Here is a 23,561-nt window from a genome sequence, read left to right as displayed (position 1 = left end):
GTGATGAATTATCAAAGCCCCACAGATTATTAGCGCAGTTATAATTGCATCCCTGTACAGCACGGGGTCTCAAACTCCAGTTACCAGGATTATCTGCAGCTTTTCATGGTATTTCAAGCCAATTTATGCCTTAGAAACAAGGTGTGTGGACTCCTTAGGCAATCACTGACTTAATCAAATTAACCAATTAATAGTGGATGACAAATCATGATTATTCAGGAAAAGAAAATCAAGTCAGCTTCAGCACACATTGGCTTCAATACACTGAAGTATATTTTGTTTAATTACAGCTTTGGATAATTTAGGTAGGGCAATTATTGCCAAATCTTAATTAAATAAAATCAAAGTATTCCATTAAATCATTGCAATTACCCATTTTTATCATTTTTAAAATTCAACCAATCGTATAATATGATAGAGATGTGCTATTGCATCATGGCTGCACTTATATGACTTCAGGACATATTATATTATGGAAAACATTGCACTCCAAGTTGGGACTGATTCTATCAGGAAGTCAACCGGAGAGCTCATGCGTGTAACTTCCTCTGACACTTGGTGGTGACGTCTGCTGCAGAAGTTGCCACTTACTCTGAGACCCAGATCTCCTGTATCTCCCTGCAAGACAAAGAGCATATTATATTCATGGAGTTTTTTTCCCCCGCCATTTCAAAAACACACAGATTTTGTTTTCTACTCAGTGACAGTGATGTGACAGTGAGCCCCCTTTCTGCAGGGAACACTGGAATAATCCTGGTTTTCGGGGGCCTTGCCTTGATGGAGAGCCCTGGTGGACCGGGCGGTCCCGGCTGACCTGGCAGTCCCAGGGGCCCGGACACTCCTGGCACCCCGGGGGGTCCTTGGGGGCCCTGTTTGACAGAAGCAGGGGAGGAATCAAAATGCCGAATATTCACTGGCTTCTGTGACGCTAGTTCTTTTACACACAAGCATGTTTAAACACAATACAATGCCGCAGGTTAAAATACTGTATATCCCATCAGGTTAAATATACGCTGAGTACACTGAGGAACAACTACATGTAATAGCGTTGTGACTTAAATAACAATGAAAAGACGGTGTAGCCACGGCAAAGGTACGAGCGACCCACCGAGGAGCCGGGCTCTCCCTTTCGCCCGGGGCTGACGTCCACGCCCCCCAGCACAAATCCGGGCTCCCCCTGAAAACGCAGGTCTTTCATTCAGCAGGTGCTATGCGCATACAGTACAGCATTAACACTGTCTGCTTCAGAGCAGGAAGCTGCTGAGAGTGCTGGGACTTAACCAAAAATGGCTCCCGCCCACGTTGGTGTTTTAACAATCAAAAAAACAAAAACTGAAAACAGGTCTAAATCAAAGATGATGAGGATTTAGCTAATTTCTCACTGTTTATGAAAAATGATCCCTTACAGGGATAAATTTTCATTAATGTTGTGCCATGTCAGTAACTTACCCTTTCACCTCTCTGGCCTTTTGGCCCGGTTATCCCAGGTGGACCCTGCACAGAAGCACAGAAATAAATACCCACGGATGTTAGAGATGAATCATGTGTCTCTTGCACAGCTATCTATCGCAGTGCGTCAGTGCGTGGGTGTTTCTGTGCATTTGTGCCTTCGTTATCACTTACAGGGTCACCAGGAACACCAGGGGAGCCCTGGAAGGAAGAGGAACGGTATTCAAGCATTTTAATTGGACAGGAGCCCGAACCCAATCACATATCTGTCAATCTGTCAAAGAATTCCATCATTTTTACCCTCTGTCCTGCTGAGCCTGGAGGCCCGGTTCTTCCTGGTCGTCCAGGCAACCCCGGAATACCATCTGTCCCAGGGAGCCCCTGCATTAAAAAAAAAAAAAACATGGAGATTAACCCAGGTTAGAAACTATGCCTTGTGCTATAAGGTCTAAAACCATTAGTTTAGAGAGCTTAGGGAAAGCAGAAGGGGCAAGCATTGAGCTTGTAATGCCAGCGTGCCAGTAATGTGTCATATGCCATCCCTGTGAGGGGCCGACTGTAATTATGGCCCCATGGACTGGCAGAGGGAGGTATGGGGGCACCTGCTGTGGGCGCCCTGTTTACACGTTACATAAGGCGTCAGCGCTCAACGGCGTTATGAGGGCCCGTCATCTGCTATCTGAAATCCACTGAGACACGCGGTTGCTTTGATACATCAGTCCCCTCTCCCCTGCCTCATAGCTTCAAACACACACCGTAAATCAGCAAAGCAAGAGCACCATCTCCGTTCGGAGAATATCCACACGTACCGGCAACAGAGAGCAGCCGCTAATTGCTGTACAGAAAAGCCTCTGAGCCATTCGCATGGTGTCTGATCTGACGAAAGCTGTCAACCCAATCTACAGCATACATTAGCGGAGTCAATATTTCAGCAGTAATTTATATGGTGCAGAAGAGTGGGGAAAAAAAGTGGTACTTTTAGACAGGAGCTCCTCTCTTCTTGAATTAAAAGCAATCTTTTGGGAAAATCAGAAATAACCCTGGAAAAAGGTTTTAAAAAAAGCACAAAAATCTGCACTAATATGGGTGGCACTCCCAGCCGAATCTCTGGCGTTCAGCGCATTAATGTGGACCACGGGCCAGTGAAATCACAGTGCCGACTGTAGACTGAAACCCCTCGGGGCCGGGCATGACTGTCCATCATGTCTGCCAGGAAAAGAGGGCTTTAGCCTCCAGGGGATTCACTGGCTCACGGCACAATTCAAACGCTATGACCGTTCAACTGACGATGGGAGAAAGAGGAGGAGCCCGGCGGCGCAGGCCGTGTTTCTGAGCACCCAGGCGCTAGTCCGTGCCCTTCCCCAATCCACAGCGGACAGCTTTAAAAACGGCCGTTCTTAATTAAGAGGAAAAGAGCAGCGGTTTCAAATCTTTTTTCGAGGAGACCATGTGACACATGTAATGTGTCTAAATCTCAACCCATATAAGAACCTCCCCACGGTGCTCTCTGTACTGTAATCCAATTTCTGTCCATAACCCTCTCTGTTTTCCTCCTTGTCTGGCATAAAGTGAAGGTATGCGTATGAAGGCAGTTGTGGGACAGGGGCGAGGCTAAAATGTGAGGCCGCTGGTGGGACCGGGTCCTTACCCGCTCCCCCTTCTCCCCTTTGGCCTGGAATCCGAAAGAACTGAACTCCCCCGCCGGCTTGTGCAGTCTCTGAATAAAAAAAAAGACAAATGATGGAGCCTGACTTACAGTGACGGTTACATCAAGCAAACACACGAGTAAGCAGAGAATGGGTGAATCCCGTTCAGAAAGGAGCATACCAGTCCGCCGAGCCCGAACCCGTCTCCCTGGGGGGTGAGAGAGAGAGAGAGAGGGAGAGAGAGAGAGAGAGAGAGAGGGAGAGAGAGACCGAGAGGGAGAGAGAGAGAGTGAGTTCAAGCACAAACACAAATGTTTCTGTACCAAACGACAAAAACAACAAAAAAAACTATTTACCTTTTCCCCTTTTTGGCCCTGCGAAAAGAAAAGGAGGGTGTTTCAGTAAAAACAGGGCAGAGCAGGACAGAGAAATACAGGAAGTCGATGACAGGAAGTGGATGGAGAAAAAAAAAATAAACATGCATAGTGCATATGTGAACATTCAAAGTTTCCCCACTCTTTGATAGAAGAGACTGTGGAGAGTGAGAGACTGATGAAAAGGTCAAAGGCGAAAACACAGGATGTGATCGAGGGAGAGGGATGCACCTTCGTACACTGCGACTGGCAGGGACCCTCTGGTTTGGTGAGAGGTTCTGGGTCACCGGTGGGCTTGTCCAGCTGTGTTGACTGCGAGGAGAGTGGTCAGCGAGTTAATAAACGTCACATCCACACAGCGTCAACAAGCGTCACATCCACACAGCGTCAACAAGAGTCACATCTACACAGCGTCAACAAGCGCCACATCCACACAGCGTCAACAAGAGTCACATCCACACAGCGTCAACAAGCGACACATCCACACAGCGTCAACAAGCGTCACATCCACACAGCGTCAACAAGAGTCACATCAACACAGCGTCAACAAGAGTCACATCCACACAGCGTCAACAAGCGCCACATCCACACAGCGTCAACAAGCGTCACATCCACACAGCGTCAACAAGAGTCACATCAACACAGTGTCAACAAGAGTCACATCAACACAGCGTCAACAAGCGTCACATCCACACAGCGTCAACAAGCGTCACGTCCACACAGCGTCAACAAGCGTCACATCCACACCGCATCAACAAGAGTCACATCAACACAGCGTCAACAAGAGTCACATCCATACAGTGTCAACAAGCGTCACATCCACAGAGCGTCAACAAGTGTCACATCCACACAGCATCAACAAGCGTCACATCCACACAGCGTCAACAAGCGTCACATCCACACAGCGTCAACAAGCGTCACATCCTCTGCACATTGGACAAGCTATGTCCTCTGCCTCTGTGTATTCCACTTCCTGTGGCACCTTCAGTGTTGCACAAAAACCTCCATTTTGACCAGGAAATAGAGCTCTCATGGATAACAAAAAACTTTTTTACCTTCTCCATTTACCATCTGAACATTACCATTGAGCCACTGGGTTATGAACCAGCTGACAGTACGAGTCTCAGTACATGGGCTAAGCTTTGACACATCAAGGCCGAGTGCATTTTTAAAAAATACTGTTAAGTTAAGCCCCTATGCTGCATACCTCATCCTGTGATTTGAACTCCAGCTGCAAAGCCTCACTGCAGATGCTCCCAATGAACTCCCGCTCGATGGAGGAGAAGTCGTCGAACGTGGTGGTGTAGAAGATGTTCTTGTAGTCGGTCGGGGGGGCGATCTTCCCCAGCTCCTCGAGGTCTGCACCTGCCACACCTACCGCCAGGACGCTGACGCCTGAGAACGAAGATCGGACAGAACGACGAGCGGGAACGTGAAGGTTCTAGGACAGCGGTCTGCAGAGTTGATTGGGAGCATGCTTTTATAACTCTACTTTCTGGATGTGCCTGACTGCAGAACTGCACCTTTTAAGTTGTAAGGACAGGTTTCATAGCACAGTACATCAAACATGCAAAGAGGAGGGAGTAAAACGATTCAACTCTCCACTATCTACTCAACCCAGATACTGTATCAGAGTTCCCCTGTAGGGTGCTGTTCAGCTTGAAACACTCCGCTTTTGACTCACTTGTTTACACAAGAATACTAAAATAAAGCTGTGTTGTTGCAACTGGTGACTACATCATATTTAGTTTGTTTTGCCATTAACGCAAGTGCACATCTATCCATCTATTTCCCAGTTGACTGTATACTGAACACATGACATTACAAATCTGAATGGTTTTTTTGAAAATCATAACAATTTATAGATTTACCATTCTCATCACTTTTGAAAAGGTTCATTCAAACTGACCAAATAAACTGACATGTAGTAATAAAGATGATTACTGCTAGACCCAATACGACTCAGATGAGTTGAGGTGAGAGGGCAGTAAGACTGACCATGGGCATATGCCATTCTGGAGGGGGGCACCACATCATCCTGGGCTTTCCCGTCCGTGATCAGCACCAGCACGTGGGGCACCTGCTGCCTCATGCCCAGGGACTCCTGGAAGAGCTCCTCCAGCACGTAGCCGATCCCCTGACCTGCGGAAGACCCGAGAACGCAGACTCCCGTCACCTGTCTGGCTGTGCTCACTTCAGTCCTGTCACCTGTCTGGCTGTGCTCACTTCAGTCCTGTCACCTGTCTGGCTGTGCTCACTTCAGTCCTGTCACCTGTCTGGCTGTGCTCACTTCAGTCCTGTCACCTGTCTGGCTGTGCCTTTAGCTTCACCCGTTTCCCTCAGTCCTGTCACCTGTCTGGCTGTGCACATTCGTTTCACCTGTCTCAGACTTATTGTACTTGATATTATCATATATACTTAGTCTGCGACCATATGACATAGACTCTATAACATCTTAAACTACAACCTTTGCGTACGCATTTCACCAACTTATCTTTTCAACACAGCACTCACAAACTTCAACCCTTCTATGTTCACCTGTCTGTGAACACTTGTATGACTTACTTCATCGACGCATCGCTTAGATGTCACAGGGGTGTCACACTGAATCCCAGGGGGGGCGGCGCTGTCTGCGGGTTTTTCTGGCTACCATTCAATCAGCCGCCAATTAAGGCCTTGAGAACAAGGTGTGTGGATTCCTTAGCCAATCAGTGACTCTAACGAGCCACTTCAGCCAAGAACATCCCAAAAACCAGCAGACACTGGGGCCCTCCAGGAGGGGAGTTTCACACCTGAGACCTAGACTCTCCCACACCTGTGCACGTTTCTCTCAGTATCTGCCACACCTTAGTGAGGTCGTACCTGTTCTGGTGTTTCCTCCTCTGTAGTCCACTCCTTTCAGTGCCCTCAAGACAGAGTTCCTGTCCTTGAAGTCATTCAGTCGGAATTTTATCCGGGGCTCATCACTGTAGTGGACAACTGCAAACTGAGGAAAGATAATAACGTCGCAAGTTGTTGCGGTTTGTTGCTGTTCCAATAAAAACACCTGAAATCCAATACGGGACCATTCCCATGAAAGATTTTTTTAAAATGGAAAAACTGGTACCACATGCTCTGACTTAAAAGTAATTCTGCCCCCCTGCTTAGGGTGGAACCTGCACGAATACACGTGTGATATTCAGACAGGGTACTCACCTGTGTCCCCTTGGGACCAATGACAGGGAAGTACGTCACCACCCGGAACAGGAAGTCCTTCAACTTCTGGAAGTTGTTGTTGCCAATGCTTGAGGATTCATCCACTAGGAACACGATGTCTGCCTTGATCTTTCCACATACTTAAACACAAACAGAGCACAGACGTGTCACGTGACTCTCATACACTGAAACACAAACAGCACACAGGTGTGTCACGTGATTCTCACACACTGAAACACAAACAGAGCACAGGCGTGTCACGTGACTCTCACACACTGAAACACGAACAGAGCACAGGTGTGTCACGTGACTCTCACACACTGAAACACAAACAGCGCGCAGGTGTGTCACCTGACTCTCACACACTGAAACACGAACAGAGCACAGGCGTGTCACGTGACTCTCACATACTGAAACACAATATCATTCATGGAGGAAAAAATATATATATAACGGATGCATGCTGGGACATACTAGGTGCAGGTCGTGTGGTGCTTCTCACGTCAGCTGTAATCAGCTGGCTACAGGCGTGGCATTCGTGTCTCACGCACCTGGAGACCGTTTTGCGGCCAGGATGTGCCATGTTCCGGGAGGAGAACATGTGGCGGGAAGGACAGGAGCAGCTGCAGAGACGGGGCCTTCACCAGCTGACGCCAACATGACCACAACAGCAGCACAGCACTGCACATACCTCCAACTCACAAACAGAGCACAGGTGTGTCACGTGACTCTCACACACTGAAACACAATATCATCCATGGAGGAAAAAAAATAAATATAACTGATGCATGCTGGGACATACTAGGTGCAGGTCGTGGGGTGCTCTCTGTGTCCAGTCTCCGCGCCGTGGTGATGACCGTTTTGGCGGCGGATGTGCGCATGTTCCGGGAGGAGAAGCGAGTGGTGGCGGGAAGGACAGGAGCAGCCGTGGCAGGGAAGACCGAGGGGGCCTTCCCCACTGCAGAACAGCGAACGCGCAACTTATTGTGACATCACGTCCACCCAGCACAGCACTGCACATACCCCACCCCCCACCCCCCCCCGGAATACCCCGGAAAAGAGACCGAGATTAGGAACACCCCACTGAACTAAGGCAGGGGTGGGCAAAGAGCCAGTGTGTGCACACAGAGATTAGCCCGGCTCAATTAGCTAATTAGCTGCACAGACCAACAGCAATTCACTAGTAGTTCATTCAATAAGTTTTTAGAAAGGGAAATAATGCTGCCATTCATAAAATTACTGAAAAACTTTGCTAAATGACAATAAATCCCGCAAGTAATTTGACTAATTACATAATTAGGAGAAGTTAGCATGAATTCTAGAAACAAACATGGCCATCCTTGCTCACCCATGTACTACAGGCTTCTCCACCCCGCCATTAATCTCTCAGTAACACAAATGATTACATCCAGGCAGTTCTGCTTTTCTCTGTAACAATACTTTGAAATATCTCCTCAGTTGAAAAAAAGAAAAGCCCTTGTGTGCAATACTGCAAGTAGAACCACTTATCATACAAAGTCAAAGGGAGAACTGAGAGTTTTGTGTGAGAGCGTAACGATGTCTTACGTATCCTCTGGTTGACGGAGTTTATGGGACCCTTCACTTCCCCGTAGAGGGGCTGGATGGTAAATATGTAGGTTCTGCCGTACTGCAGGTCGCTGATCTTAAAGGAAGTGAACGTCGGACCCAGCAGCTCGTTGCTGGTCTCCAGATCTGCGGAGAAGAAAGAAAGGCTTTACTTTTCTTCACGTTCTGTGTGACTACCTGTTTCCCTCTCATTCACTCTGAATTCAATTCGGTATTCTTCATTGGCATGAATGATATAATTATAAAAAAATTGGCAATGCATTGTATACAGCATGAATATACATTTAAACCAAGAACCGTGAACAAGAGTTAAATGCTGTAATTATACAAACGATTGCTTTACAACAGCTGTAGACAGAATTCACGTAATTGGGTATATAATCAAGTTTACTGTCACTTCAGTAGTCCATTACACACGGGGTGGACCCATAAAATTGGGTTTTTCTGCCTCTTGTCTGATAAGGAGCCCTGTGTTGGGTTCGGAAAAAAAAAACTCGTCGTCTATATTTGCCGATCGCTTCGGCACACGGACGGTAACGTGCGGGGGGACACGGCGGGGGGAACAGAGGTGTCGCTACGCAACAAGCGGAGCGAACGGGCGGCGGAAACGCGCGGAAATGCGACGCGTTGGCCGGGGCGCAGCCCCTGACGTGTCCCCCGAGGGCGACAACAAACGGCGAGCACTCTAAAAAAAAAAAAAGGGTAATAACATGAATTAGAGGAGGCAGGCCCCTCTGAAAATAGTCCCCCAAATTTGTGTTTCCTCGAAGGACGGGGGGCCGTTCCAATGAGGCGCTCCCGCCTGGCTGGCTTCGTCGCTAGCCGGCCCACGGTAACGCCGCGACGTGCTCTGTGCCGCCACAGACCTGCTCTGACCAGAAAAAGGCAGGTTGTGTGGGATCAAACCGCCGCCGCTGCCACTGCCCTCAGATCAGCTCTGCTTCCCCCGTGGGTGCTCATTCGCTTTTTAAAACTCAGTGAAATTTATGTTCATTTGTCTCTGCTGTGCAGAGCTGTGGGTCGTGGTCAGTACAGGAACAGCCAGGGTTCAATAACAGACCATGAGGCATGTCACTGCACTAACAATGAGCGCCTAGACCTGAGACACAACCCTGCAGCCCTATCACTTGCCTTTCATTTATTAATAGAGAAATTAAATTCCTCTCGGACAGATCGCAAGGTATGGTCGCAGTGAAAAGACCAATGATATAAACCTGGACTGTTGTGGCGCATCTCCCCTACTGCAACGACCCACATGGACTACTGCAACCCCGGCTACGGATCTTCACTGGACCTACCGGAAATGTGCCTCCAGGACAAAGAATACCCAGAAGCCCCTGCAACCCTGGTCCAGTTCAACAGCACACTGCTGTCCGTCACCTCCAGGACTTCGAAGCCAGTCACTTTGGGCATGTCCACTGAAATCACATACAGCACACTTCAACGACCGCAGCATCTGTTTCTCATTCAAAACTAACACTGCACATATGGTGCATTGCTGCTGTTACGTGTGTCAATGTTTGATGAGTAAGGTTCAGAATTTAAGTTGTAGCAACTTGACAAAGTGACAAGCAGAGCATTCAATATAACTCATATTGCATGTTGGTTATGAAATTTAATTAATAAATCAGTTCAAATTTAATAATAAACAGAGATAACCAAACTGGTCTTGCAGTCTAAGACTCAAATATGCTCTCCCTAATTAAATTCACTGAGAGGAAGTGGAAGGGACACAACACACATACCAAACAAGGAAATTCAAATTTTGGAGCTGAGTTTATCTTAGACTCTCCTCAGATAATCCCAAAAGGGAGGTACAGCCCACTCTATGCATAGCTTGCTAATACATGTCCTTCATTTTAAGTAGGATGTCTGCCTTTAAAGCATTCATTTAGTTTAGTAGCATTTTTTCAGACAGGAAACTAAGTTCAAGGAACCTAAAATTAGCTAATTAAACAGCCCCTGGGAGAACAATGTAATTTACATGCACATCCACCAGTTCAGCATCTTTCAAAGAGAAGGTCAGAAGTGCATATCAGTTTAAGTGGTGAATAGGTGACAGGTGTACCTCCGTAGGTAAGACTTAAGAGAAGGTGTACTTAAGAGTGAAGGGACAGACTGGCAACAGTTGTCAGGTGAAGTCACAGTGCATTGGGTGGCGGATGGGTGTGTCTGTTTGACCACGTTTACTCACAAGTACGGGCCGTGAGCAGAACCGGGCTCCCTTCCCGATCTCCCACGATCGATGACACCTGGATCTTGTAGGCCGAGTTCTCCTGAAGTCCAGTGATGGTGAAAGAGTTTGACGTAGAGGGAACATGCCTGCTCTTTTCAGAACCACCTGACAGTGCACAAAAGACAGAGCAGAATAGTTATCACTGTCCAGTAGACCACATCAAAAGGTTCATGAAGAGAAAGGCGAGCAATAAACGAAACACAGAAGAGATACAGGAGACTGGTGAGAAAGACAAGAGACAAGCGTGAGACAGGGAAAAAGATGATAATGGAAAGAGAGATACAGGAAATAGCTCAGCATTAAATGAGGCAGGGGAGAGACACAGGACACAAGGGAGAAATGCCAGATGAGTGACACCCACCGATGAAAGGTCTCCAGGAGATCTTGTAGCCAGAGACCCCGGGCGTTTTCTTCCACACAAGCTTAAAGGTGTTCACCCCAACATCCTCCACCTTCACCTCTCTAACTGCCTGCATCAGCTCCGAGTTCTTCAGTGAAGCTAACACAACACAACATAGTAGAACACAACACTGGCTTTACAGCAACAATACACACATAATTTATCACAGACTTTACAGTAATTCCACCAACAAAAAGCAATGGAAACTCTACAGAAACAGTACCCAGGGTGCGAATACAACTACATCAGACCAAAGGTCTGAAAGTCATTTATCATAATTCCTAAACTTGTAACTTAAAGGTTGTTGGTTTGAGTCCCAGGCTGCATGCTCCTGATGTGCACTAGAGCAAGGTGCTGTGCATCATCTGAATTGCTTCACAGCATATATAGCTGTATAAATAGATTCAATGTAAAAATACAAATATGTTGATCAAGTCGCTCAGGATAAGAGTGTCTTCAAAACACCTGCAATGTAATGCATGGGTCTATAAATATTGTGTGACACAGCTTTAATGAGAATGTAATAATGTTAATTATAAACATCACTCCCTTTACATTAGCTTATTAGCATTTCTCCTGATGAGATGAGGAATGCCATGGAGCTGGGGGTAGGGCTGGCTAAACGTGGCCTGTGTTCCGTGCTTGTCTCCCTGGTGCCGTACCCCACTTGACAGGGTGGACGCCTGTGCCAGTGGATACTTGTAGCCCCGAGCGGGCCGTCACCGTGGCGATGAGATGATAACAGTAATAACAGAGGCCATCTTTCAGGCACTGAAAGCTGTGGTTAAAACATGCAAACGCTTGCAGGCAGCTGTCATGGAAGGTTAAAGATGGAAGTGCAAACTACAGGACCTGTCAATCAAACGCTGGCGGCTCGGTCGTTCCCAGAAAGAAAAGTGGAAACCAGGACAGGTTTATTGTTCCTGTCTGCTTCTGTTTTATCAACATTATGCTCATAATGATCTACAGGCTACAGCAACACTTTGTCACTGATTCGTCTTTCGAGCGCAGACTGAGAAGAACGGCACAGCTGTACCATACTATACTATGCTATGCACTGCACACAATATAGGAAATGAATGCAGTCAGAGATACAGCACATGACTCGAGTCTCTTCTCTTGGTGATGTATTAAACTGTGATGAACTACCAAGTGTTTAATGTGACTGTGCTACAACAGAATCTGATTGTTAAATGTGCCTGTGTGTGGTACAGGAAGTGTGGAACCACAAACACACGGCACTCGCGCATACGTACGTGAGGCGGGAAATGCACCGTACCTGTGTACTGTGAAAGAGAGATTTCTGGCCCTTCGCTGTTGCCGTAGACGGCGTGAATGCTGACGGTGTACACCGTTTCTGGGTACAGCCCTTCGATGCGGTACAGCAGGATGCTGCGGTCCAGGTAGTGGCTCTGAGGGCTGGCTTCTGGGGGTCACAAAGACACAGAGTTTCTCAGAGCAGGACTGAGTTTGGTTAAGTGTGAGTTCTCCCTCTCTACCTCAGCTGATGAGTGGTGTTTGTTCTGGCACAAAATGGCTGCCGTGCATCACCCAGGTGAGGGCTACACATTGGTGGTGGTTCAGTTTCCCCCTCACTGCTGTAAGGCACTTTGAGTGTGAAAAAAGTGCTACAGTACATAAATGCATTATGCATTATTATTACTATTATTATTATTATTATTATTATTATTATTAACAGGAAGCCAAGGAAGTTGGAGCTGGAAGCATAAGAACATTCCCACAGACACAGTCATAAAATAAACCAACATAAACAAGCTTTCTGTCACAAAAATAATCAGGATTATGATTTGAAACAGAAAATAACATATCAGGCTTTTGGTTAAAATGCTACTAATACACAAACAATGGAATGAAGTGCATTAGAGGTACAACAACATATAATTAATCAGAATTTAATTCCTGTTTCTGGAGTGAAGACAAATGCTCATGCCTAACAACACAATCATTAATTTTTAAAAATGTGTAGGTTTTAATAATTGATGAGACATTTCCAAATATTTGAAAAATGTCTAATATTTGTGAACATGTTGACATTTAAAACAGAATACTGGCAGGAGAAGGCGGTCTCTAATCAGAATTTCCACTTTGAATCAGCGGAGAACTGGATGAAAAAGTGAACTGTGCTATGTCTGTGCTTGTCGGTTTATATGCAGTGTCAGTACAGGTAAATTTGCCATCAGTTTAAGTACAGGTGAGCATGCGCGTGAGTGTTTCAGACTTCAGGTGAGCTTGTATACTTGGCAATCTGTACTCAGTTGTGTACAGGTGAGTACAGATGTAAATTGGCACAGGTGAGTATTTAGTCTAGCGTAGGTGAGAGTACCTTTCGAAGATTTCCAGGTGAGTTTGTACTCTGTGGCGCCCACAATGGGACTCCACTCCACGGTGATGGAGGTGCTGCTGTAGGCTGTTACCTTGAAGTTGGAGACGTAGCCCAGGGGTGCTGCCATGCAGGGGAACGAAATAGAAAAATACACATAAAATACATATAAAATAGGATACAAACTTGGAAGGTGAGGGTTGTTTGAGGTTGACAGCACTCACAGCTGTGTGAGCATACAGACAGGGTAGCTGAAGAGCGGGCAAGCCTGGGGTCATCAAAGATGAGGTATTTGGACAGGAGGGAGGGGTGGAATGAGTGAGAAAGTTGATAGGGTGGGTGGTACTCAGATGAGTGAAGGTTAGAGGGGCGGGGCAGGTTTTGGGTGGGCGGGGCGAGTCGTACTCACACGTGCGGAAGGTGGCAGTGATTCCGGGTCCCACCAAGGTGCCGAACAGCACGTAGAGGGACAGCACGTACTCCGTGTCATGGACCAGGCCCTTGAGCTGATACACTGTGGTGCTGCCGTTTAGAGCCAGCTGTCTGGGACGGTCCCGCCCCGCGAACTCTGTCAGGAACCAACGGGAGAACCTGCGGTCACGTCCTGCACCCAACGACCAACCGCTGGCCTGAACCAAGCTCGCCGACCAATCACTGATCAGTACACCTGTCTCAGTTCCTCTCATTCTCAAATCACTGAGAGAAAAATGCACCTAATTTTTTTCCTTTACAAACCAACCACTGATCGGTTCTTCAGAAACCGTGCCACATGTAACCTTTAACTAATGAACCCGCATCAATCCATCGTACACCATACTGCATCATTCCTAGCTTGCACATTCATTTTACTCTTTGACAATCCACCACACCAATGTAATGACTGCAGTAGCCAATTCATTTTGTCAACCAATCACAAGTTGTGTTTCTGCAATATACTGGAGCCCTTGCTGTCTCTCTTAAGTCTCCTTTCTCATATTTTTATATACAGTATATTCACACCCAGTTGTTAAAATGAGCAAAAAGTTTGCAATAGGTAATCTAAACTTAAAATCTAGGAAATCTAATTAGCATACAATCAAAAGATACTGACTGAATAATTGATTTCCTCTATTCTTTCATCTGGTCCCAATCAATTGTTGCTCCTGGTCATGCATATTGCATCTGCGGTACCTAACAACTCTGTGAAACAGAGAGAATCCTCTTCAGTAAAAAAAGACAACACATATTTATTGACGTTTTCTTTTGAAAACATTTCCATTGTCACTCACACAGTCAAAGGCCCAACCCACCCTGTGAAAACTCTGAAGTGATATCAAACATCACCAACCACCCCCCCCCCCCCCCACAACCCTGTGGCATACGCCTGCACTCCCCGCCCCTCCCCTTCCCCCTCTCTCTGAAGAGTCACTGGAATCAGGGGCGGACTACAAACTGCCACTGCATCCTAGCCTGTGATTGACAGCCAGCGAGGCCTAATCTGCAGCAGCTGGCCTTGATCAGGAGACAAGACCTGAAAGGTAAAACCTCAGCCCCACCCTCCTGCTTCAGAACCCCTCTAATCATCCCTCTACTGGCTGTGCTATGTGAATGTGTTCCAGTCTGTGATGGATATGACACTCCCAAGTCATTCCAGGCCGTACTATAAGGTAGAAGCAGTTTAGTTTAGTTACCTGCTGTTGACTTTCATTCAGCACGCAAACCAGTTACTGCTTCTAGAATGACCTGGAATGGCTGAAATTGGTGGACATTGTGTGTGGTCATTCCATCCTGCTGTAATTATACTGTAATTGTGCTCTTTTCTGAGCTGCCCATCTCTCATGGAACCTGGTAGGATCTTTCAGCAGTGAGTAACTGCGTTGGAGTGACACACATTCTTCATTCTTCGCGCCTTAATTTAGGAGTATGACATTGTCCCTGACACGACACTCTGATTTATGTTTATTCAGATCTGTTTCTAATTGCACTGGGTCAGGGCACAGTGCAATAAAACATGATTCCCCTGTTATCGCAAAAAAAACATCAATTTTCTCAGAGAAGAGAGAGAGAGAGAGAGAGAGAGAGAGAGAGATAGAGAGAGAGATTGTTGGATTGTTATTATTTCTTTTTTTATGTATCTATCATCTATATTGCACAGGTGTATTATGTAACCTGCTTTGGCAACACAAATGCCTGTATTTGTCATGCCAATAAAGTGCTTTGAAATTTGACATTTGAGGGAAAGGGAGAAGAGAGAGGAGAGAGATGCACAAGTGCACAGGCATGGTGACGGGGTCTCTGGGTGGTACAGGTGTGTAAGTGGACGGTGTGTGTGTAGCGTTACACGGAGGTATACAGGGAAGTTTACCTGGAGTGGGGCCCCAAGCCAGCCTGTATCCTGTGGCACCAGTTACCGAGTTCCAGGAAATTTGCGCGCTGTTGGTGCTCACACCAGTGGCCTTCAGAGTCTGCACTGCACTGCTCTCCACTGAGAGATAGAGAGAGAGTGAGAGAGAGAGAGAGAGAGAGAGAGAGACAGAGAAGGAAAGAGAGAGAGAGGGACAGAGAGAGAGAGAGAGAGAGAGAGAACATTAATGAGAACATCTATCTGCCGACACACAACACTTCCAACTTCCGCTCCACTGAGAGTCTGAGAGGAGGTTAATGACCTGCTTTCGCCGTCAGTTTGATTAACTTATTATCAGCGACTGATTATGATACTTTTTAAGGTGACTTTGAATTTGATTGGGCACAGATGGTGAAGTCATCTGTCACATCATCACACCTGATTGAATCCAGAAAGAAGCAAGAGATATAAACAGACAAATATGCCACTTTTTTTCTTTAAAAAAAGACTGTCCATCGTACCGTCAGCATCGGAGACTAAGAATACACCACCGCACACCTGCCTACTGTCCAGGAAGCTCACAGCAAGCAATTTCTCACCTGGAAAGACGTCATGAGCTGTCAACAGCTAAACATAGTCCGGCAATGTTAGGCCGCGGTCTGATCCATGTTATAAATCACAGTGCCTTTTTCTGCATTGAGGAATCATTGTGTTCATCAACATGATCATTTTAGCGCGGTCAATTCCACTGCTAACTAATTTTCCAGCTCGTAACAGCCCACATCCAGGGTCCAGCTGCGCAGAGGCCATTACCACGGTCACGAAGGACCAGGCCAGTGCTCTCCGATGCCTGTCAAATGACTCACCAGCAATGGAGCAGAGTCCCTTTCAGCAATAAAAGTTTTATATAGACCTGACTAATGCTGCCATTTCTGCTGCAGACATGCAGGAGATTGAATGATAGGTACAACAGACAGAGGGGAGATCCTAGTGGGATGGTCTGGGGAAGACAGTCTCATTGCCACAGACCTCTATGAGTAAGTCATCGATGGTGATCGAGCAGCACAATGCTATAACGCTATATTAATACAATTGGGCGACCTCATTACTGCAGGCCTATTCCAGACAGGATAATGTTTCAGCAGCACAACCCCCGTCGTCATTGCTGCTTGCGGCATGCAGCAAGAGCCCCTGGGCACAGCTTACACAGCTGTGGCAGCTCTGCAATAGATAGCAAATTTTGACAGATTTTCTGACTCATTCATTGGCTGACTCATTTATTGGCATTTATTGGCTGAATTCAATTATTTATGCAGAGGTGATGGGTGACTCGGTGGTGCAGGGAATAGCAAGAGGGTCCCGGGTTTGAATCCCTGTCTTTCTGTGTTGCATATTTTCCCCATCTGCAAGGGTTTCCTTCGGGTACTCCTGTTCCTCCCATAGTCCAAAGACCTGTTAGGCTAATTGGAGAGTGTAAATTGCCTCAGGCATGAGCGTGTGAGTGAATGGTGTGTGTGCCCTGCGATGGATTGACAGCCTGTCCAGAGTGTATTCCTGCCTCTCCCCCAATGCATGCTGGGATAGGCTCCACGACCCTGACCAGGAATATTCGGGTATAGATAATGGATGAATACATGATTAATGAACATGCACCTGCTTGTCCAAGCACAGCAATTAAAAAAGAGCAGAATCCTACAGAATTCTGATGGACAGGACACATCACAGATATACAGATTGTGCAGCTTGTATAGTAAGCTTATTCCCTGAAACTTTTATTATAATTCAGTAGTAAGGGCTATGAGACTCACATACATACTACAACTACAAAAAAATGTATCTTAAATAACATATTGAGGGAGAAACCTGAGAAGACTGCCAGGCACACAGATGATAATATGCTTGTCGCACATGTGTAGGGCATTTCCAATGAACGGGCAACAGATGAAATGAATCTGTGAACTCTGTCAGAGCGCTGCGCGGGTATTGTCAGCGGTCACTCACATGTTTTGGCCTTCACCGTGGTGACGGGGCCCTCGAAGTCCACGAAGATGGGATTGATTGTCACGGTGTACTCTGTACCTGGGTGGAGCCCCTGGATCATGTAGAAGCTGTACGCCTCGCCCAAGTTCAGGTTCTCAATGTGTCCCTCTGCAAATAAAAAAAGACACAGTTTATCAAGAGAAGCAGGGGATTTTGGCATATAGCCTCTTAGATATGAATGCATTGGGTATGGAGTTTGTTCGTAACCCTCAAGCACTTCTAACTTTGATGGTGAGCATGTAAATATATGTCAAATACGTGATATTCTTTAGCAACACTATTCCAATTTTGATAGCACTCTCAGTTCAGTTTCTTTTAATTAATGGTGGACCTCTCATTCAAATGCTTGTGTTTTCACATCAGTGAAAAAGAGAGAGCAATACCACACTATTGCATAAACCACTTTCAGTTTCATAGTTTTCTCAGGCAATCTTCCCTAGACAGGTGTTTTTCATGGTCTCTCCCCTGACAGAGACATCATGTGACGGTCTTTCTGTCAGACTCGTGCCAGACCCAGTCTCTCTGTTTCATGTCACACACTCAGGTGTGACGGTGACTTTGCCCCCCCCCCCCCCCCCGCAGGAGGGCACTGGGGTCACAGCGTACCTGAGGAGGACCAGGTGAGCCGGTACCCTGTGGCACCCTTGACCGGCCGCCACCGGGCCTGGACCGTGTCCGTGGTGGCGTTCTGGACCAGGAGCTCCTTCACGGGGACCAGTTTCACTGCGACACACGCGCGGACGACAGCGACGTTAGCGGAGAGGGGACGAGAGGCCTCACGGTGAGGCAGGCAGATGGCGGCAGAATTAAGGGACGGGTTTCACTGTCACAAGAGCCAAATTAACAAATTGTTTCTTCTGTGACACACTGACAACAGCCAAATTAGTGAATGTCTTCACTGTGACACACTGACAACAGCCAAATTACTGCATGCTTTAACAGTGACGCACAGAAGAGCCAAATTAGTGCATGTTTCAACAGTGACACACTATGAACAGCCAAATTGGGGCATGTTTTAACTGTGACACACAGAACAGCCAAATTAGCACGTTTCAACAGTGACACACTATGCACAGCCAAATTAGAGCATGTTTTAACTGGAAACAATGACAACAGCCAAATTAGCGCTTGTTTTAACTGTGATACACAGAACAGCCAAATTAGCACAGTTTTTAACTGATACACAGAACAGCCAAATTAGCTCATTTTTCTATGACACACAGAAGAAGCCAATTAGCACAAATCTTGTGACACAGTAAAACAGCGAAATTGGCACGTTTTGTGAGAGCGACAACAGCCAAATTAGAGCTTGTGTCAGCAGCTGTTACACACAGACAGGTAGGTTAGTGTACTGTTTAACTTAGACGTAGAGTAGACATCCTCTTTTTGCAGAAATTTCTGATTTGGGAACTGAAAATATCCATCCAGATGGGATTTCTAAATTCCAAAAATGTTAGGCTAAGTTTTGCTTATAGGCCAAATGTAAACAAATAGCCTAGTATTATGGTCATAAGGCACACCTGCTCATATGGTGAAATATGGTCACCCTATCTAACTGTGACAAAAGCACAAAATTAGGGTTTATGAATACATTTCAGTCAGATCAGAACGTACCAGTGATGTGATAAGATGAGAAATTGTAATATGTTATATATATTACAGAAAAGCTGAAAATCTATGAGCATGTTAATAGCTTCAGAAGGAATAATATCTCGGCACACTCAGGGAGATAGCAGCTACACTAATGCTATCCTGCCACCTTGTGGACAAATCTAGATACACATGCAATGAACACGATGCCAAAGTTCCTGTATTCAAAGTATCATCCTTATTTCAGTAAGGATGAATAACGTGTGGCACCAATAAATTGAATAAATAAATAGATCAGGGTTGCCGGGAAAAAAGCCTCTACTGAGGTTGCAATAGGGGTGTGAATATTTGTGACTTTTACTTTCCTGACCTGGATTTTCCACCTCTGCCCAATGACAGTAAATAAAAATGGCTGCATACTGAAAATGTGCCGCAGAGAACTGTCTAGGTACTCCTGACTGAAAAGGGGACTCTCACGTGTTTTGCCGACAATAGACACGGGTTCGCTGGGGCCCTGGGGGTAAACAGCATAGATGCTGATGGTGTACTGCTTGTCCTCTTCCAGGTTTTCGATCAGGTGGGAGGAGACGTCGCCCTCCAGCACCTGCTCGTACGTCAGCCCCGGTCTGTTCGCTGGAGACAATGTCACAGCCATGAGCTGACGTACTCATCACCAAACCCACAACTGAAACCATCACAAACCCCAAACAGCGCTAGTGATGCCATTGTTACCACGCCCAGACAGACCTGATCAATCAGGATATTGTATTCAACATTTCCAAATGTACAGTAAAGTAAAAACACAGCCATCTATTATAAAACATTTGCTCATTCTGTATGAATGAAGGGATGCAGTGAAGTCCACTGAACTGTGGTTCTGTAACGCCCATAATTCCCTACTTACACCGAGGAATAAAGATTTTGTATCCGTTAATTCTCTTCAGAGGCGAGGTCCATGCCAAACGCAGGCTGAAGAGTCCCTCCTCAACCACGCGGAAATTGGCAACCTGGGGCACGGGAGCTGCGGTGATCACACACACACACACACACGCACGCACACACACACACACACACACACACACACGCACGCACACACACACACACACACACACACGCACACACACATCAACAGTCAAAGATGACATGATCAGGCTGAACATTTCTGTGTAGTAGAATGTGTGAGTGTGTTTGTGTGTATGAGTGCATGTGTGAATGTGTGAGCGTGTGTGAGTGTGTGTGGGTGTGTGTGTATGTGTGTGTGTATATATGGTGAGAGCGGTACACACTTGTCTTTGTGGTAATGGTGGCTGAGTCTCCGATGAGGTCAGGATAGATGGCGTAGGTGGTGAAGGAATAGTCAGTGCTGGGCGTTAGGTCTGTCACCACCAAAGAGCTCACGTCACCCTTCAGGTCAATCTGTCATAAGAGCCATCAGGAGAGGAAGAGAGGTCAGGGGTCACGGGCCAGCCTGCTCAGAAACCCATACTCACACTGACAATGGAAAGGCATGCACCTTAAGGACATTCACAATTGCCATCACTGGCAGTCTGAAATCCTGATAGAACAACCCTACAGAACTGCATTATAATTACAAAGAGATAGAATTACATTTACCCATTACAGTAGAACCCACGGCATCAATTAAGTAACAATTAAATATACTTCAAGTCCTAAATCACATAGTGCGGAAATTTCTAAGGAGGGTTCTCTCTCCCTCTCTCACACACACCCACACAGACACACTACCATTTACTTATTCGCACACACACACACACACACACACACACACACACACACACGCGTGCACCCACAGCAGTGGCTTCGTGCCAGGTTTGGGGGCAGCTCCTGTGACCTCAGCACTTTCTATAATTACGCTGCCAGTTTGAATTTCTCTTTCTGACTCTGAAGTTAATGAAAACCCGCCATATGGTTCAGAAGAGACCGGCGTGGCCGCGAGTTTCGTGTTAACCCAGACCCACCGTATGGCTTCCAAAAGTGGCGGGGGCGCTGAGTGGGAGGGAACTCACCCCGGGCCCCTCGCGCCTCTGGGTCACGCCAAACTGCCCCGCTCACGCCCCTCCCCACCGTGCCGCACGACCAAACCCAAAAAAAAAAAAAAAAAAAAAGGCTTGCCAAGAACGGTCTGAGCCCAACGGCGAGGTGGCGTAACATCGCCCGACGAGCACAACGGCACGCCCCGTCCCCCCGGATTTCGTTTTTTTATTTTTTTTCACACCAGCGCCCGCGCCGACATTCCGCATAACGCCGCGGCGCAGTCACGCGCGGCGCCTTCCCGCCATCTGTCACCCGCGGACACAGCAGCGTTCGCGCGCGAGCTAACGAGCTAGCGTATGGCCGCGTCGGCGGGCAGCCTCTCCCAGCGCCCACGCCGGGATTTGAACCAGGAACCCCTCGGGCGAAAAGCGCAGCGACGGCGAGCATGGTGTGCGGCGGGCGCCCACGCGTGCCGACGGCGCGGAGCCTCGCGTTCCCCTCGGGGGGGCGAGCTGCAGAAGGCATCGGGCCCGCAGCGGGGGCGCAGGTATAGCAGCGGCTCGTCGCTATTCACCGGGCTAAAGCAGCGAGACGCGCAGAGACAAGGTCACTCTCCCAGCGTTCCCACTTCCTGCTGCGCTCCTCTGTTCGGGCAGTACACACACTCCCTCCCTGGACCTGCCCAACCCTGCTGAGCCACGCATGGCGTTTGAAGCTAACGCCACCCCCGTCATGGTAGACCGTCCATCCACACCCCCCTTAGTACACCCCCTTCCCCCTCAATGCGCCAACCAACATTCCCCCAGAGACCCAGTGGTGGGTACCCCCCCCTCACCTGTCTCTGCTGGGCGGAGTCCAAGTAGCCCTTGGGGGAGATGGGGGTGACCAGCAGCCGGTAGCCTGTCACGTCCCCGGTGGCAGGGGTCCAGGTGAGCCGCAGGGAGCTGTGGCCCAGCTCACTGACCACAACGTCCTTGGGCCCAATGACCCGCTGGGGCTCTGTAAACAGACCACTTTAATTTGGTTCAGTTTATTGAGGAAAGAAGTTAAAACAGAACGTTAAAATAAAGTGTCTTTCCTAAGGATAAAATATTAAAGTATTAAAAGTGCTTATTTCCACTGTGGTCTTCAATGTTAAATACCACGTGCAGAACATGAAGACAATTCTACCTCAACACACATCACGTTCATGTTCTAGAGGCGAATGTTGAGGAGGACTTTTTGGTACATGTATACTGGATAATTACTACTGAGGATTTGTAAGTGTGAGATTGGTGGACAGTGTTGTAGACGTTGTGTCAGTGTGTGATTGACTGGTCACTGTTGTTGACCTTGTGTCAGTATGTGATTGGTGGATGCCGTTGGAGACCTTGTATCAGTGTGTGATTGGTGGACGGCTTTGGAGACCTTGTATCAGTGTGTGATTAGTGGACGGCGTTAGAGATGTTCAGTCAGTGTGTGATTGGCTGGTCACCGTTGGAACCCTTGTGTCAGTGAGTGATTGGTTGGTTGCCGTTGGAGACCTTGTGTCAGTGAGTGATTGGCTGGTTGCCATTGGAGACCTTGTGTCAGTGAGCGATTGACTGGTTGCCGTTGGAGACCTTGTGTCAGTGAGCGATTGACTGGTTGCCGTTGGAGACCTTGTGTCAGTGAGCGATTGGTGGCCGTTGCCAGAGAGGGTGTGGCCGGCGATGCTCACCAGCCTCCTTCTGCTTGACGGGGCGGGGGGGCTCGGAGGCAGTGAAGCACACTCGGCGGGAGAGCTTGGGCAGCAGGCCCCACAGGTAAGAGAAATCATGGCTCAGCAGCAAGTGCTCCTCATAGGGCTCCGTCACAATCTTCCTCAGCTCCGATTGGTCCACGTCTCTGACCCCTGTGTCAAAATTCAGCGCCTTAGTTTCACCTTGCACGGACGTACAGAGCTCCATTTTCCCACGAGTTCGAGCTCTCAAATGACGGACAGCGCAACTCGACAAACAGAATTCCTCCAGCAGCCCGGCGCCCGGCTCAGCCGCACAGCACAGTGTCAGAAGTTAGTGAGCGATGACGCGGGGAGCTGTGCGCGTTAAACGCTCCTGTTTGTGCCGCTCCCCAGACGCGTCACACGCAGTTTAAGCAGACAAGATTTACGGCGGCTTCTCGGGGGCTGATTAATAACGAACCGGACTCCGGTGTCAAAAGTGCAGCGGGGAAAAAAATCGCGATGAAAAATTACCGCAATTAAGCAGCCGATGGCTAATGAGCTGTGATTATTTTGGTGCTCTGGGACCGAAGAATGAGAGATTTAATATCTCTCACACGCACAGACACACCTACACATGTGCGTACGCACTGATAGAATCACATGCATATAACTCACACGTGCACACACGCAAATATTTTTAT

General features: G+C 47.5%; 1 protein-coding gene across 5 annotated transcripts in view; it reads right to left on the bottom strand.

Annotated features, from left to right (window-relative positions):
• The window catches only part of col7a1l (collagen type VII alpha 1-like), a 58,759-nt gene that overhangs the window by 17,145 nt on the left and 18,053 nt on the right, over positions 1-23,561 (bottom strand). For all 5 annotated transcript variants that reach the window (XR_010331157.1, XM_064342643.1, XM_064342647.1 and 2 more), the window contains exons 6-35: positions 22,876-23,049; positions 22,012-22,175; positions 20,468-20,597; positions 20,086-20,202; positions 19,659-19,814; positions 18,198-18,314; positions 17,553-17,699; positions 15,573-15,692; positions 13,638-13,796; positions 13,232-13,351; positions 12,167-12,313; positions 10,849-10,986; positions 10,446-10,592; positions 9,550-9,669; positions 8,231-8,377; positions 7,467-7,622; positions 6,665-6,804; positions 6,332-6,455; positions 5,468-5,611; positions 4,677-4,864; positions 3,701-3,781; positions 3,452-3,469; positions 3,277-3,303; positions 3,098-3,166; positions 1,750-1,830; positions 1,624-1,650; positions 1,450-1,494; positions 1,109-1,177; positions 774-869; positions 592-618 (exon numbers count right to left, since the gene is read on the bottom strand). Coding sequence is in view for 4 of the 5 variants with exons in the window: in XM_064342643.1 (XP_064198713.1) it covers positions 592-618; positions 774-869; positions 1,109-1,177; positions 1,450-1,494; positions 1,624-1,650; positions 1,750-1,830; positions 3,098-3,166; positions 3,277-3,303; positions 3,452-3,469; positions 3,701-3,781; positions 4,677-4,864; positions 5,468-5,611; positions 6,332-6,455; positions 6,665-6,804; positions 7,467-7,622; positions 8,231-8,377; positions 9,550-9,669; positions 10,446-10,592; positions 10,849-10,986; positions 12,167-12,313; positions 13,232-13,351; positions 13,638-13,796; positions 15,573-15,692; positions 17,553-17,699; positions 18,198-18,314; positions 19,659-19,814; positions 20,086-20,202; positions 20,468-20,597; positions 22,012-22,175; positions 22,876-23,049 (3,395 nt within the window). In the remaining variant the exon portion in view is untranslated. The remainder of the gene's footprint in view (positions 1-591; positions 619-773; positions 870-1,108; positions 1,178-1,449; positions 1,495-1,623; positions 1,651-1,749; positions 1,831-3,097; positions 3,167-3,276; positions 3,304-3,451; positions 3,470-3,700; positions 3,782-4,676; positions 4,865-5,467; positions 5,612-6,331; positions 6,456-6,664; positions 6,805-7,466; positions 7,623-8,230; positions 8,378-9,549; positions 9,670-10,445; positions 10,593-10,848; positions 10,987-12,166; positions 12,314-13,231; positions 13,352-13,637; positions 13,797-15,572; positions 15,693-17,552; positions 17,700-18,197; positions 18,315-19,658; positions 19,815-20,085; positions 20,203-20,467; positions 20,598-22,011; positions 22,176-22,875; positions 23,050-23,561) is intronic.

This window comes from Anguilla rostrata, chromosome 7, assembly GCF_018555375.3.
Source record: "Anguilla rostrata isolate EN2019 chromosome 7, ASM1855537v3, whole genome shotgun sequence".
NCBI lineage: Eukaryota > Metazoa > Chordata > Actinopteri > Anguilliformes > Anguillidae > Anguilla > Anguilla rostrata.
The sequence above is the reverse complement of the archived record's forward strand: the minus strand, read 5'-3'. Positions and strand labels throughout refer to the sequence as shown.